This window comes from Lutjanus erythropterus, chromosome 8, assembly GCF_056507025.1.
Source record: "Lutjanus erythropterus isolate fLutEry1 chromosome 8, fLutEry1.hap2, whole genome shotgun sequence".
Taxonomy (NCBI): Eukaryota; Metazoa; Chordata; class Actinopteri; order Lutjaniformes; family Lutjanidae; genus Lutjanus; species Lutjanus erythropterus.
The window spans coordinates 30,152,412-30,168,824 of NC_139324.1; the positions used below are offsets into that span (position 1 = coordinate 30,152,412).

The 16,413-nt window shown below is 38.9% G+C and overlaps 1 protein-coding gene across 2 annotated transcripts; it reads left to right on the forward strand.

Moving 5' to 3' along the window:
* The first annotated feature begins 9,371 nt into the window (after positions 1 to 9,371).
* Positions 9,372 to 14,974, forward strand: LOC146323044 (nuclear receptor subfamily 4 group A member 2). 2 transcript variants are annotated; one of them, XM_084725245.1, is made up of 8 exons: positions 9,372 to 9,554; positions 10,050 to 10,151; positions 10,367 to 11,238; positions 11,686 to 11,815; positions 11,979 to 12,151; positions 12,543 to 12,745; positions 12,915 to 13,093; positions 13,206 to 14,974. In XM_084725245.1, exons 3-8 carry the CDS (start codon positions 10,369 to 10,371, stop codon positions 13,460 to 13,462), a joined length of 1,812 nt encoding a protein of 603 aa, XP_084581371.1. In that variant the 5' UTR covers positions 9,372 to 9,554; positions 10,050 to 10,151; positions 10,367 to 10,368; the 3' UTR covers positions 13,463 to 14,974. The 2 variants fall into 2 exon arrangements, with proteins under 2 accessions (XP_084581371.1, XP_084581372.1); XM_084725246.1 differs by having other exon boundaries at positions 11,979 to 12,142.
* Positions 14,975 to 16,413: the final 1,439 nt, after the last annotated feature.

Genomic DNA, 16,413 nt, shown 5'->3' on the forward strand with positions numbered 1-16,413 from the left:
CCACTATCGGCGTGTAACCTCCATGAGCTGCTAAATCTACTCACACCTCAGACAACTTGGATAAGAGATAAACTGTATCATCCTGCTGTAACTAAAGCAATTCAATATTCTGGTGTGTTACTTTTTAGGCAAAAGTCATCAATACATTTTACCAGTTATCCTTTTAATGACTGATAGCCAGTGGCAACGACATGTTATATAGGAATCCTAAAGGCCCGCATTCATAACTATTACAAAGAAATCCACTTTACACTATTTAGAGTCCTCCCAACCTTTTATAATTCAGAAATATTATTAATCAAAGAGATTGACAAAGAAACTAATGGTTTGTCTGATTTTCACTGGGGCACAATCCAGCCAGCAATTGATTGTGGCACCAGGGACACCTGCAGCTTCAGAATACATTTTCACTTTCAGGAGGGGAGAAAAAAAACAGCACCACGAGGAAATATTGCCCCACCACATGAATATGCAGGGACTTGATACCAGCAGTGTCATTACTAATGTTGCTGCCAATTACAGAGCATGTCATGACACTGTGATTCATGAATATTCATCGCTGACTGATATAGACAGCAGCAGTATGCAGAGGCCTCTATTCCCATTTTACTGTCTCATTGTGAATGGTGAACAGGTACCTCCATCATGCCATGGAGGCGCCTTCCAGCTGCAAGACAAGCTGTTCCATAAGGCATTGCTAGTTAACAGTGTGTTATATAAAGGTGTATAAAAGTGATGAAGTGCTCCCCGGCTCTAAAGAGCAGGCATTAAAGCATATTAAGTAGACATTTAAGCTTGTAAAGAGGGAATCTAGAAATGGAAAGAAGACACTGAGCAAAGGGATGCCTTCAGGGTCGGGCTGTTCAATTCTCAGAAAGTTTGATACCTGCTGGTGCTCAGAGATGAAATGAGGTTTGTGCGAGAGACCAGCAAATTTTGCAAACTGCCTCGGCTTCAGTTTAAGGAGAGTGGGACGATTCCCTCCAAGTTTTTATCCGGTTTCCTGGACTAATTAATGCATAGCAGTAAGTGGATCAATTTTATTAAGAAAATAAAAGAAGTTGAAACATATTCTCAGTTTTCTCAGATATTTTCACACTTTTGTCAAGTAATGTGTTTAAGTAAAATTTTGTAAAAAGCAGTGCTTCACAGAATATTTACATTTTCTGCAACTTTATACGTCTGCTCCTCCACACTTCAAAGAGGAAGACAATTCTTACTCTACACGTTACTTCACAGGTAAGGCACAAACATCTAATGAGCTTATATATAAAATTACTTACAGCTTAAAACCAGTCCAACTTATTACACTACAAGGACCAGCTGCAATAGTGCTGGAAGAAGAATTCAAAATGAACAAAATGTGTAACTACTTTTTTAAAAGTTAAAGTTGTGCATTTGAACTCTTGTTTGAGTAAAAGTGCATTAGTATTATAAGCAACATGACTGTAAAGTATTAAAAGTGCAAGTACTTCCATTGACAGGACGGTATGATGCAAGGGTGTTCAGGGTGAACTTCAGTGCAGATCTCCGCCAGGCAACCCAAAAAGAATATTTGGATGTTACCCCCACCAACATTTTAATTGGTAAACTAAATTTAATTTCATATCTTTTTTCTCAGTAACTGTAATGGATTACAATTGCATTTATTGTCTGACAAGAAGTGTTATGTTTTTGGGTCATCCTATTCTTGTGAACATGATATCTCAAGAACGGCTTGAGAGAATTCCTTCAAACTTGGTACAAATGTTGGCTTGGACTCAAGTTGATAGACTGATTTTAGTAGTCAAAGGTCAAGGTCACATGACCTCACTAAACACATTTTCTTGGTGGTACCTCAAGAATTCATGCAGTTCAGGCACTAATTATGCAATATTCACTGGAATCATAAATGCATAGTGAGAACTTCCATCCCCCCATGATAAAAAATGTGACTTGTAAAATCCACAATCTTGCTCACGGAGACATGCCACTTCTCCTGTGAGTTCAAAAAGGAAATAGAAGTGTACAATATTGATGACATCACAGCAGCTCTTTTCTGATTAGTCAAACTGACAGTGTTACAACTATCCTGGTGTTGCAAGAGTCCCCGGTCTCCCCCAGCTGCTGAACTGAACTGATATACAATCATGTCAAACCTTCATAAATTAAGTGAGCTAAATGCAGTTAGGTAGCCTGGCACATGGTTCAATGTACTATCTTAAAATTCACATCAATGGTCACATCTCTTTGTCTTATTCTTTGTGATGGTGACCCAGAAAATGAGAAGCGCTTGCAGGACATAAAATCCTGATGCAAGGTGGACCCACACTGTGTCGCAGAGACAAAACCTGGACTTGGGAGGTACTTTTCATGTAGGGCTCACAGGTGCTAATAACAAAATTTCGTCTGGGGCCAAATTAAAAGGTAGGCTGATTGGTTCATGATTACTGTTCACTTTCCTGCTCTCAGCCTGAGTCGACCCTTCAGGTAGCGGATGGTCTGACTGTTCATGAGAATCACGAAACCTTGAGACAATGACAGTGTCTTCTCCACTGATAAAGAATTTTTCCTTCAGATTTACGGATTGTACCTGCAGAGAAATTAATAACTGAGAGATGTGAAGGTCTGTACAGTGATGAAAAAATATGCATCTCTCTCTCTCTCACACACACACAATATACAGGTGTGCACAATCGTGCGCCCACACACTAAAACTGGTAATGTCAGTAGAGATTTCTTCAAACAAAGTTAAAAATATAATCTCAAGAAATAACTTCTGTGTGATTAAAACTAACTCCTCACTTTCAAATGGCTGTCAATTAATTGGGCATATAAATGGGAAGTTAATTATTCTTCAGTAAAATGGCCAATTTAACTGCTAATTGTGTTTTCATTCCAAATTCTAAATGGTAAACGGATAACAGAGATGCCGTGTGACCACACAGCGTCCTGATGTTTTCAAACAAAACAGTCTGAATCTGTTATGCAGAGGTGCTTCACACAGACACTGGATGTATGTAAATAAATGTGTGTAATGAGTAAATGACAGCACACGGTGAGACTGTTAAACTAGAAACTTCCTGTAAAGAATGAAAGTGAAGGGTGGTCTCTAATTAGCAACAACTCTGATATATCATTTGACCGATATTGGCCTTTCACAGCTATATTGGTCTATATTGGTATTGCACATTGTATTTATTTAGAGGCAGCATTTTGTGTATATTTGATCCCTTTTCTTAATTCAAGTTTAAAGGAGAAATATTTAACTTATTTACTGTAATACATCATAGATTGACCACGACATGTCATCACAGATAAAGGAAACAGGCTAAACTGAAATACTTGCGACAGCAAGCATGTTCTCCTTTGAAATTTCTATTCTGGTCTGTAACTTGTGTTCTTGTTTGCCCGTTTCATGTTAACTAGAGTTCAAATCAATGCCGAACATTTGTTTATGAGTTATAAGAAATCATTAATAATCTTTTAGGAGCAGTGAGACAGGCAGTTACTGAACTCCGACTCCAGAGTGTGTATTTTCAGAGCAGTGGGCTTTTTTCAGGATAACAACAAACAACGACAGTTATAAACAGCTGATGAATTTGCAGTGTAGGACTCTTCGTCACTTGTTACTTGTTGTTACCATGTTACACTCATTCTGCACTCCAGCAGCCCGCTGCGCTTCCTTGAATCTGGTAAGGCGGGAGCAGGTGAAACAACTCGCTTCAACCATAGACAACCTATTTAATATACTGTCTGTAGCACCAACTCACTTTCTTGATTACATATTGCTCCTTTGATATTTACATTCACTTTGTTTACACTTTCAGTGGCCTGCAAACATTTTAGACAATAATGTTTATTGTTAAACAGTAATATTTCCTGTCATACATATCTTTGTCACAAAGGATCATTGCAAAAATGTGTGTTTATGTATACATTCTATATTCTGTATATTATATTCTGTCTAAATCATATCAGCCAATACAACAATATCAGATTCTCCCTATAAGGCTGCTCTTAGCCATAACTGAATTAAACTTACTTTAGGGCTAAAGCAAAAGCACAGGGACATCTCCATCTGTGACACATAGTCCACTTTAATATCTGTTTCAACAGCAGAACAACTGAACACCGTCCACAAACGGTGGTGGTCGAGAAATCAAAGCTCAAGGTGACATCCTCAAATGTTTTGTTTTGTCCACAACCCAGATACTTTCAGAGAGACTAAATAAACCAGAAAATATTCACATTTAACAAGCAGAAGAGAATTTTGACTTTTCTTTACAAACATCCAATTCATCTATTATCAAAATAGCTGGCGATTAATTTAATAATTGATTAATTGTTGCAGCTCTAGGGTAGGTTTAATCTAAATTAAAGAATATGTATACTGTATACAGAATGTACAGTATGTTTATTGTCACCATGAATTAAAATATACAGATTCTTTCAAAGTAAGTCCTCACAAAATAAATCTCATCTTACACTCACTTATATCCATCTCGGCATTGTCCAAAGACTCCAATATCGGTTGGGCCCTTTCACAACTTATCAAAAACAACAACCCAACTATACCTACATTATTTAGCTCCTGAATATTCACACAGTGTAGTGTGTGTAATGTGTAATTTACAAATCCTGCCACACAGCCCACCTGAAAACGACTGGGCGGTGACCACACAGCCTTAATGGGGTTAGGTTAATTAAAAAGGTTAATTGTAAGAAACAGGAGCTGCTTGATGTATGGCTACTGAACAATAGTGTCCTCTAGAGGTGAGTGGAACCATGATATGCAGTTTTCCTGCTCACTCTGTCCTTGTGTGCACTGAGCACAGGCCAGTCCAAATGAAAAAAATAATCTGCTCTGAGACTGATGGCTGTTCTGTGGCTCGTATAATAAAACATCATTCCAGTAGAAATAACACACGATGCTGCTCCTGCTGCTGCTGCTGCTGCTGTGTGATTCTGCTGTTACTGCTTCGTGCATGTGGGCATGCATCTCTACTACTCACCTTGGCCTCCTGCCCAGGCCAAAATATGCATCTAGAAAAATTCAGGCCAACTTGATTGGCTACAAGGTGCTGGTGTAAGATTACACTGGCATCAGTTATTCCATCAGCTGCAGAACAATAAGGCCAAAAGATTATTTTGGCGACTGCGTCAACTTGAGCGTTTTCTGCGTCACTCTCCATTCTGCCCGCTCCTATCACGCTTCCCTCTCTGGGGACTAAATTGGGTCCCCCATGACAACTGGCTACAGGCCCACTAATTACCCCACCCCACCCCTCTTTCTCCTCCTCCTCGTGCAGCAGCTCACATACATACACTACACCAGCTCTATGAATAGGCAGCCCCCCCACCCCACCCCATCTGAGGTCTAAATTTGGAACACAATTGAAATACAGAAAATCCTGTCAGAAGATAACGAAGAATAATATTGACCCCCTGCTTCATTAGGCCTGTTTCATACAGAGTGGAGTGAGTCTAGTATCAGACTCATTGTGACATAACTCAGCCTGGATGTGCCAATGTACACTCATCTCGATTTTAGACTAAAATAACAACTACCAGGCCATAAATAACCACTGAACTAGTCAGCAGCAGAGACATTTCTACCTGTGAGCTGTTGACCTGCTGCAACCTAGACGTTTGCCGTGACATTAAAGGAATAATATGCAACATTTAAAAAAAAAAAAAAGTATACTCATGTAAATATAATCCTTTTCAATCATCACTTGTGACCAGTGTCGGAAGTAATACATTACTCTGATTGCACTTCATTTGGCAGTAACTAGACATGCAACTAATTAGTTTTCTAAAATTTACACAGTTAGAATTATTGAAATTAAAATGGGCTTTCATTACTTTCAACTTTCCTGAAACTGCAGGGAATAACAGGCATAGCAGACAAATGCCGCCTATTCCCCGATCTATGATCTAATGTCATCCAACCTCACAGTGGCACAAGACAGTCGACATGAACATGAGCTTGTTTTTCCATTTCAATTTAATATAATTTGTTGATTATATAATTAATTTTTTACTGTATTTATTTTCCTGTGGGTTTTTTCTACTAAATTCTATTGTCTAAAGTATCTACAATAAACGTGTAGCTTACAGACAGACACTTCCCATTGCTGCCCTCTGTTGGTCGGGAGTATTAATAACTCCTTTTACTGATATTGGGTACAATGATAGATGGAAATTTGACAGTTGCCACTAAAATAATATAGCTAGAGTATTAATAAGAGAAATAAAGCAGACATTTAAAAGTAACTCAAAAGTTATTTTCCCTTGCAGGCAGTTCTTTCATAATGTGGAAATTGGTAAAGTAATAAAATCGCTTTTTGAGAGCATTAAGTAGAAACTGTAACTAATAACTAAATTTTACTTGCCCAACACAGCCTATGACCTACTAGAAATGAGTGGTGGTGTCTGTATCTGCAGAGATCCTGCAGTCCTCTGCCTGTATTTCCTTATTTTCTCATTATTTTGCTGTGCTCACAACGCTTTACCAACCCAAAATGTCAGTGTTTTACATCCTGAGATTGAGACCAAAAACAACGATCTTTCTGATGTGTTCATGAACAATGTGGACAAAACCTACTGATTCTACCTTTAATATATATAACTGTGGTCTACTAAATCCTACTGTATAAACCATAGGCTTACAGGTTGATGCTAGTCATTGCTTTCTTCTTGATCAGTTAATTAAATTATTTTTTGCGAGAAGTAAGTAATAACAATTACTAATTACTAAATTTGAGTAATTTGACACTGCTTATGAGCCACTAGAAGACCCTTCAGCGCTCTGCCTTTATTTCCTTATTTTTTCATTATTTTGCGGTGCTCACAACTGTAGAAACGTTTGGCTAACATGTATATCCAACACTGTCTGTGGTTGTCTTCTACTAAATTCTACTGTCTAAACCAGAGGCAGTAAAAGTGTAGCTTACAGGTAGATACTAGTCTCGGCTGCCCTCTGGTGGTTGGGAGTATTAATAACTACTTATATTGATAATAGGTCCAATGATAGATAAAAACTTGACAGATGTCACTAAAATAATAGGCCTGTGGCTACACTAACATAATATAGCTGTGTATTCATTAATAAGGGCAGTGGTTCTAAAATAGGTGTCCATGGACCCCACAGGGATCAACAGCACTCTGCCAAGGGGTCCATGAAAAGTTTTCCAGTTGATTCAATTATTTATTTACAAAAAATATATAATAATAATAAAATCTGTAATAGGTCATAGATAACATTCTAATCTAACAATCTAGCCACAATATATTTCTAATACATTTTTTCTAGGGTTTTACTTTCACATAACTAAGCAGAAGTGTAAATTAATAGGCAACTGCAGATTATTCCAAGGGACATACATTTTGGGGACCCCTGTTTTTTTTCTTTCTTGTGAGAGGTGCTAAGTTGAGAAAGCCTCTAAATAAGGGAATTGAAGTAGACATTAAAAAGTAACATAAAAGTTACTTTCTTCTAAATGCTGTTACTGCTGCAACTGCTAAAGTAACTCAATTACTTTTGAGAGAAGTAACTAGTAACTGTAACTAATAACTATTCTATAATTACTGCTTCAGTAACCTGCCCAATACTGTGTGTGACCTACTAAAAGTGTGTGGTGGTGTCTGTATCTGCAGCCCTCCACCTGTATTTCCTTATTTTTGCATTATGTTGTGATGCTTCACCAAACCAGAATGTTGGTATTTGACGTCTTGAGAATGAAACTCAACAACTGACTATATTTCAGGTGCTTTCACAGACAGCTCAGACAAATCCTACTGATTCTGCCCTTAATTTAACTATTTGTATTAACTATTTCTATTATTTATTAACTACTGTAGCAACGCTTGGTTATTATGTATATCCAGCACCATTTGTGGTCTTCTTCTACTAAATCTTTCAGTCTAAACAAAGGCATTACAAGTATAGTTTACAGGTTGACACTAGTCATTGCTGCCCTCTGGTGGTCAGGAGTATTAATAACTCCTATTAGTGATAATAGGTACAACTATAGATAAAAAATTGACAGTTATCACTGAAATAATATAACTACACAAAATGGTATAACAATGCTAAAATAACAGCTAAATGTGCAATAAAAGTGCAGCTTACAGGTAGACGCTACTCACTGTTGCCTTCTGGTGGTCTGGGGTATTAAAAACTCTTATTATTGATAAAATGACAGATAGTTTTCACTAAAATTATATAGCTACACTAAAATAATAGGCCGATTGTTACACAAAAGTAATAAAACTACACTAAACAATATATATACACACTAAAATAACAGGCCTATAGCTACACTAAATTACATTACAATAACAACTTTGTGTGCATTAAGTGAAATAAAGCAGCCATTTAAAAGGATAATGTAAATATTATTTTCCCCAGTAACTCATTACTTGTATAATGTGGCAATTGGTAAAGTAATTCAATTACTTTTTGAGAGAAGTAACTGTAACTAATTACTAAATTTGAGTAATTTGCCCAACACTATTTATAACCGAAAGTGTGTTCTTATTTTCTCATCATTCTGGGACGCTTTATCAACCCAAAATGTCGGTATTTGACGTCCTGGGAGTGACACTCAACAATTAGTTATCTCTCTGGTGCATTTAAGATAACTCAGTCAAATCCTACTGATTCTACCTTTAAATGAAAAGACAAAAATGGCCTTGTGTGTTGATGTGGGTGAAGAAAACAAAAGGCAATCACAGCATGACCTGAAGAAAAGTATACATCAAAGTTAAAGGTAGAATCACTAGGATTTTTTGAGCTGTCATAAACACACTAGAAAGATAGTTGATTGTTGATACTCTTTCCCCGGACGTCAAATAGAAAAGTTTTGGGTTGGTACAGCAAAATAATGAGAAGAAAATATTGAAATACAGGCAGAGGGCTGCAGGGTCTCTGCAGATACAGCCACCACTAAACACTTCTAATGGGTCATAACTGAGGATTATGTTAGTATGAGTCAATACATTGTATTTTTTAAGGAAAACTTGCCTTTAACTGTGAGTGCAGAAAGCTCATCTTTGCACATTTGTGACAAAGACAATAAAATCACAACACAGATTAATGTCAGCCCGCCCAAAACAAGCCTGACTTAAGTCCTGTGCAAACACAAAGGTGTGTGAAGTGAGCACAGAAGGGTTTTTAGCCTCCACTACATCTCTGCTAATGTCCATGTGGGAAGCAACATAGAACACATACCACAAGACAAACATACTCACCAGAAAAATTGGGGCTTGAGAGAGCTCCCGAGCGGATTGGTCCCTGTCTGTGTCGACGCCGATGACGTCGCGCTGTGAAACACGTGGGCCACGGTATCCAGAGCTCACATAAACAAAGCCACATTGGCCAGACTGGGTAGTCGAAGCTGGTGTCGCTGTCTGTCAGTGCGCGGAGTCACACACGGTCTGCCTGCCCGCCCGCCTGGCATTGTTGGGGACCGTCCGACGCTCATGATTTGGAGCTTTTACCGAAATTGATGAATACCCCCTGCGTGATTATCGCATGGATTGAAAGCCAAGAGCCTGATGTGAAAGAGGTAAGAATCATTGTTCTGTTCTCTTTTTCTCTTGCAACATAATCTGTGTGCGCTTCACTTGCAGCGCCTTTAAATCAGTTTTACTTTTACTCTTTTTTCACTGCTAAATTATACAAAACTGAGTGAGACTGTTTAGATCTGTGCGTATTACTGTATTTTGACGAAGACTGTCAAGTTGCCACTAATGTCAAGTGACCGAAGTTGGTCAGTTTATGAAGAACAACTCTATACTTTGTAATGACAAAAAGAAAACGAGGATTTAAGCTATTTAAATCTCTACAAACCCGTATTTTGTTGTTATCCATTTCACATTTTTATGACATTTTCTAAAAAATGTTATGTGTAATTACATATTTGGTTACAGTTTGTGCGCAATCGTGTGGTTTAAGTGTGTCTTTATCTGGGATGTTGTGGTCATTTTTTAGATATCGTTTTATTTTTTACAGTCTAGTAAATGTCAAAGTGATGTGTTTTTTTTAATATAAATTTTATTAGGGGAAGAACCAGAACAGAGCCGCTTTCTTGAATCCTGACACTCATACAACTCCTGACATTCCCCATTTCAAGTGTCACCGAAAAACTGTCAGAAGACTTGAGGTATGAGATATGGAACATTATTTACAAATAAAATCACAGATGTATTATAGTTTCGTGTTATTTTATTCTGACATTGCCCATAAATGTAAAGGATTGTTTAGTTTTATTGCTTAGAGTAAAATTATATTGAATAGACTAAATTCTAAGACATTTTCTCCTCAATTTAAACATTTATTTTAGAGATTCTGATGTGTTTTTACCCGCTTGGTTTCCAGCCATGCCCTGCGTCCAGGCTCAGTATGGATCATCACCTCAAGGAGCGAGTCCTGCCTCCCAGAGCTACAGCTACCACACCGCAGGAGAATACAGCTGCGACTTCCTAACACCTGAGTTTGTTAAGTTTAGCATGGACTTGACCAACACTGAGATCACAGCCACCACTTCTCTCCCGAGTTTCAGCACATTCATGGACAACTATAACACCAGTTACGACGTGAAACCGCCCTGTCTGTATCAGATGCCCCACTCTGGAGAGCAGTCCTCCATCAAGGTGGAGGACGTCCAGATGCACAACTACCATCAGCAGAGCCACCTACCTCCCCAGTCGGAAGAGATGATGGCTCATTCTGGGCCTATGTATTTCAAACCGTCCTCTCCTCACGCCCCGAGCACGCCAAACTTCCAGGTTCAGCCTAATCACATGTGGGAGGACCCCGGCTCCCTCCACAGTTTCCACCAGAACTATGTCGCGGCCACGTCTCACATGATGGACCAGCGCAAGAATCCGGTGTCGAGGCTTTCGCTCTTCTCCTTCAAGCAGTCCCCGCCCGGCACTCCCGTCTCCAGCTGTCAGATGCGGTTCGACGGGCCGCTGCACGTCTCCATGAACCACGACAACCCCGGCGTGCACCGCGGCCTGGACGGCCAGAGCTTCGCGGTGCCCAGCGCCATTCGGAAACAGGCTGGTCTGGCCTTCCCTCACTCCCTGCAGCTCGGACACGGGCACCAGCTGGTGGACAGCCAAGTGCCGTCGCCCCCGTCCCGAGGATCTCCGTCAAACGAGGGTCTGTGTGCGGTGTGTGGGGACAACGCTGCCTGCCAGCATTATGGAGTGAGGACCTGCGAGGGCTGCAAAGGATTTTTCAAGGTGGGCTGACACGACAGAAAGCATGAATCAGTGAAAATGTTATTGCATAAAAATATGCCTGTTATTTAACGGCGCAAGTGAGTTAAATTCTGCACAATTTCTTTTAAAAAACATTTAATAAAAACACATTTTTAATGCGGGCTGCACGAATTCATATCAAGAAACACCTTAAAACGTGTGCATAAAATAACTTCATATACCAATCACATCCAACCACACATACTTTATCCTCAAAGGACTAAGTAAAATATGAAAGAATGTGTGTTTTCTGGCTGTCTATTCCCTTTCAGCGCAGTGCCAAACATGAGATGACAGATATTATATCGTTTTCATCTTTTCATTTTTATATCACTTGTGCAGCTGTTCACAGTCCGCGTTATACATGTTTTATAGCTTTGGAAACAGGCCTGCAGAGTGACACTGTTTTCTCTTTCTTCCTCTTTGCAGCGCACCGTTCAGAAAAATGCAAAATATGTGTGTTTAGCAAATAAAAACTGTCCTGTTGACAAACGCCGAAGAAATCGTTGCCAGTTCTGCCGCTTCCAGAAGTGCCTTGTCGTAGGAATGGTGAGAGAAGGTAAGTTTAGGCCACGTATTACATTATTTTACACCAGTCGTTTATATTTCCTGGGAAACTTTGTGCGTAATTATAGATACTGGATTGTTATTTAAAACATTTTACGCACAGCAGCAGGAGTGCATATGAGTGACTTATATGTCATGTGTTTCTTCCAATCGAGTTGTCCGGACGGATAATCTAAAAGGTCGGAGAGGACGCCTTCCATCCAAACCCAAAAGCCCCCAGGAGCCCTCCCCACCCTCGCCGCCGGTGAGCCTCATAAGCGCACTTGTTAGGGCCCATGTGGACTCCAACCCCTCCATGTCTGCTTTGGACTACTCCAGAGTAAGTAAGGTACCAGAAATAAAACACACACACACACACACACACACACACACACACACACACACATACACACACACAACATTTAGAAAGGAAAAAAGTTAACTACTGTTACTCTGGCAAGATTGACGCTCTTTTTAATTTAGTCCTGCTTTAAGGGAAGAATTTACTGCCTTGAAAGTTTTCTGTAATACCTCGCTGAATTCCTAACTTTGTCAGGCTTTTAATGTGGCATATTTTCTCCCTAAGTAAATTGCGTTGAAATAGAGAAGTTAATAAAAGAGAAGACATGAATTTAATGGTAAAAAAGCACCCTCTTACTCTTGGAAAATGGGCATTTGCAATTTCACGGATTATATATTTTAAAGGACCTCATTAAGGCGCTGTTTAAATTAAATTCCAGTTCCAGGCAAACCCTGACTACCAAATGGCAGGAGACAACACTCAGCACATCCAGCAGTTCTATGATCTCCTGACGGGCTCCATGGAGATCATCCGGGGCTGGGCGGAGAAGATTCCGGGATTTTCCGATCTACCGAAGCAGGATCAGGATCTGCTCTTTGAATCCGCTTTCCTTGAGCTTTTCGTCCTGCGGCTGGCGTACAGGTGAGCTGCGTGATAATTATTAAACAAAACAATCTCGGCTTTGGATAATTATCAGCTCCTCCTTCAAGCTTCATTGCTTTGGGTTTTATTAGCCGCCCAATAACAAGGAGGCTCTTAAATTCCCATTTATTGCCAAGCGTAATTAATGGCGTTTTCTTATTAATTGCAGGTCCAACCCGGTGGAAGGCAAACTTATTTTTTGTAATGGAGTGGTGTTACACAGGCTACAGTGCGTCCGCGGATTTGGCGAGTGGGTGGACGCCATCGTGGAGTTTTCTTCCAACTTGCAGAGCATGAACATAGACATCTCAGCTTTCTCCTGCATCGCCGCCCTTGCCATGGTAACAGGTGCGTAAAAGGCGACTGCCGCGCCATTTGGAGAGCCTTACAAAACACGCAAAACAGAGCGTTAACGCATGGGATATAATAATTTATCCGTGTCATTTCTTCTCCATTTCAGAGCGACACGGGCTTAAGGAACCGAAGAGGGTCGAGGATCTCCAAAACAAGATCGTCAACTGCCTCAAAGATCAAGTGACATTCAATGGCGGTGGATTGAATCGTCCCAACTACTTGTCAAAACTCTTGGGAAAGCTCCCTGAACTGCGCACACTATGTACTCAAGGTCTGCAGCGTATCTTTTACCTAAAACTAGAAGATCTAGTCCCTCCGCCGGCAATAATTGACAAACTTTTCCTCGACACCCTACCTTTCTGAGTCTGACTCTGATGGAGAGACCTCAAAAAGAACTTCCAAAAGACTGTTTGGGCAGATTTTTAACGCTATTATTTCTGAATATTTGCAAGCTCCGTAGGCTAATAGAACAACAGAAACCATATAACGAGTAAGGATTCATGAGAAAAAAGAATAACAAGATGAAGAGGCAGGAAGTTTGATTGTTGTGTAGGCCTTTTAATTCACTGAAATTGTTTTCTTTGAGTGCCAAACGAGTGAATCATCCCGGGGAATTTCTCTCCAGTGGACAAATAATGTCAACAAAGTTAATCCGGTCTTGCAATCACTTACTGTTTATGTAAAGCTACTACAAGGAGTTTATAACTAGTTATGAAAGCGTCTCTATTTAATACTGATGCATCTGTATGACCTACATAAGCAAACTAGTCCATGATTGAGAGGATATGGCTATTTTTGTTTGGTTATTCTTAATGCCTGCCAGGGTCAGATTCTTCTTGAAATCAGATGAAACCAGTAACCACACTAGCCACTTAAAATGAAGCAGGCGATTTTTATTTCTTGAATTTTATTTTTGATGTTATATTTCGTGGCTATTACTGTGGAAACACCTCCGCTTTTGTCCACAGGGACCTCTAAAATCAACAAAATATTAAAAGTTCCTTGTAGTAGCTTTAACATCGGCTCTACTCATCCAGCACACTCAGATGTAATATATTCCATTTATATATATATAAATATATGAACACACACGCACGCACACACACTCACTGTATAATATTATGATAGATTATGTGATGCCTCCGATGCATCGGTTTATAACATGTGTACAAAGTTTGTTATAATGAAAAAGATTTAATTTTCTTTTCTTTTCTGACTCGTGCCTATGTGTTTCTGACAGGATCCCACAAGTATCCAGAAAAGACAACGCATGTTCTAGTTTTCTTTTGTTTTAATTCATTTTTTTTGTTTTCTTTTTTTATAGGCACTTGCTGAGGTGATGTCTATATATAATATATTACCGGACACTATGTAGTCTGCTAGATTTGATACAGATTCGTAGTTATGGCACTCCTTTTATGTATGACGCATATGTGGAAAAATATCTTCATCTGTATAGAAAAATGAGGGACCCATGGTGTTTGTAAAACTGTCAGACATTCCTTGTTTGTATGTGCTGTAAGTATTGTTGCTGTTGAATATAAACGTTTCTATATATTTATTATTTCTATTGCCAAGAGCTACACTAAAGCATGGTGCAATTTAAACGATTTCAAAACCATCCAAGTTCATGCTGAGCACGTTGTCTATGTTTTATGTCTTATAAACGTCTAGGTAGTTTTGATTTAACACGTTTTTTGGAAATGGAAAAACTCCATCTTATTATCAAGAGGTTCATGAGTGTGTGAAATAGGCCCACATCTTTGACATCATGATGTACCTACTTACAACTTCTGTAACGCATTTGGTGCCGAATTCAAAAAACTTTAGAGAGAAAGAAATATTTAATGTTTACAAATAAAACTTTTAAATCAATTCTTTGCTAAATAATTTCTCTGAAATTAATTTATTCTTTAAATTCAGACCTCTCTGACCAGATTGAGCTACTTTGAAAATACCTTTTTAGAGGTCTAACTTATTCTAATTTCTTTAAGTATCTTGATCAGCGCGCACAGGCCCATTTGCGCAAAATCTAACATTTAACATTTAATAATGATAATAATAAATTGTTGTTGTTTTTTTTTACTTTAACTAAATGTAGAATTGTGTGGACATATTTAGTTCATGAAGTAAGTTAATGTTGCAAATACGGGGCAGGCCTACTCGTGTTTTATTTACATTTAAATTCACTATTTTGTTTACACAAAATTATGTTGCACTTATTTATTATGTGATCACTTAAACGCTCAATTTAAACCTACACTGAGCGAATATCTCAGTCGACAGAATTACATTTTAATCCATTTATAATTTGGGGAACACCTTAAAGTCTTCCCCTGCATGTGTGTCTATATTTTTTAATATTTGAATTGTTAAAAAAAGACGCTTTTATTAACACATCCCCGGCTTTCAATACCTCTTTTCATTTTAAAGTCTATTTGTATTTGACAAAGAGGAAAAGGCTACAGCGGATTAATTTTCGTTTTGAATTCAAAATATAGCGACATTTTGAGCGAACATTTTTTTTAAAAAGAACATTGGATTTTATAATCACCTTCTTCTACTGGTGCGAAGTTGACGCAAAAAAAGTTTAAGGTTGTCTTTCTCGACAAACTTTCTTTGTTGCCTAATAGTCAAAGGATTAAAAATGTGACGTCCACCTCTGTTACTTTAATTTGTATGGGAGATCATTTAAACTGCTTCATTTCATTCACCTTTATCGTGTAAACGCGGACCGTTTCAGATCTATTTCACCCCGCCGACAAGTCAGACCAGAGCCAGAGCTTAAACTTAGATTTTTCCGACATTAAAAGACCGACTACCTGCAGCCTGATCTTACAGATAAAGAGAAAACGCATTCAGTGAGAAAAGAAGAAATCTATTGTGAAACGTGAATCCTGCATGCGCACAGGTGGCACATCATTATCTTGTTCGTCACAGCGCTGCGCTTGTAATTTTAAGTGAAAAATAAAGATGTGATGCCACACAGGCGCGTGTTTCTCTGCTGCTACACTGCAGTTTAAAGTTGTTGTTTTTTTTTTTTACCGGAGCCGGCGATTGATGAAAAGACAAAGTAACACAGATGTTTTCTTGTGGTTTATGTAGCCTGTTATTACCGTCCACTTCCCATAATCCCCCGGAGAGTCCGGCTGCGCGCTCCTGTTTACAGTCAGGTAAAAAAGTCCGGCTGTACATCCTTTGATCCCATCGCCCTCATACAACTGCAACTCATGCCACTTTGCGATGTTGCTGCTGCGCGCCAAATCTGCACATTGCCGTGCGCAATTGCAGAAATGAAAGTAAATTAGAAGTGT

Bases quoted from the DNA above. Each gene is read 5' to 3' on its own strand.
- LOC146323044 (XM_084725245.1), top strand. From the start codon at position 10,369: ATGCCCTGCGTCCAGGCTCAGTATGGATCATCACCTCAAGGAGCGAGT. The intron at 11,239-11,685 runs GTGGGCTGACAC...TCCTCTTTGCAG, and splicing joins GCTGCAAAGGATTTTTCAAG to CGCACCGTTCAGAAAAATGC. The intron at 12,746-12,914 runs GTGAGCTGCGTG...TATTAATTGCAG, and splicing joins GTCCTGCGGCTGGCGTACAG to GTCCAACCCGGTGGAAGGCA.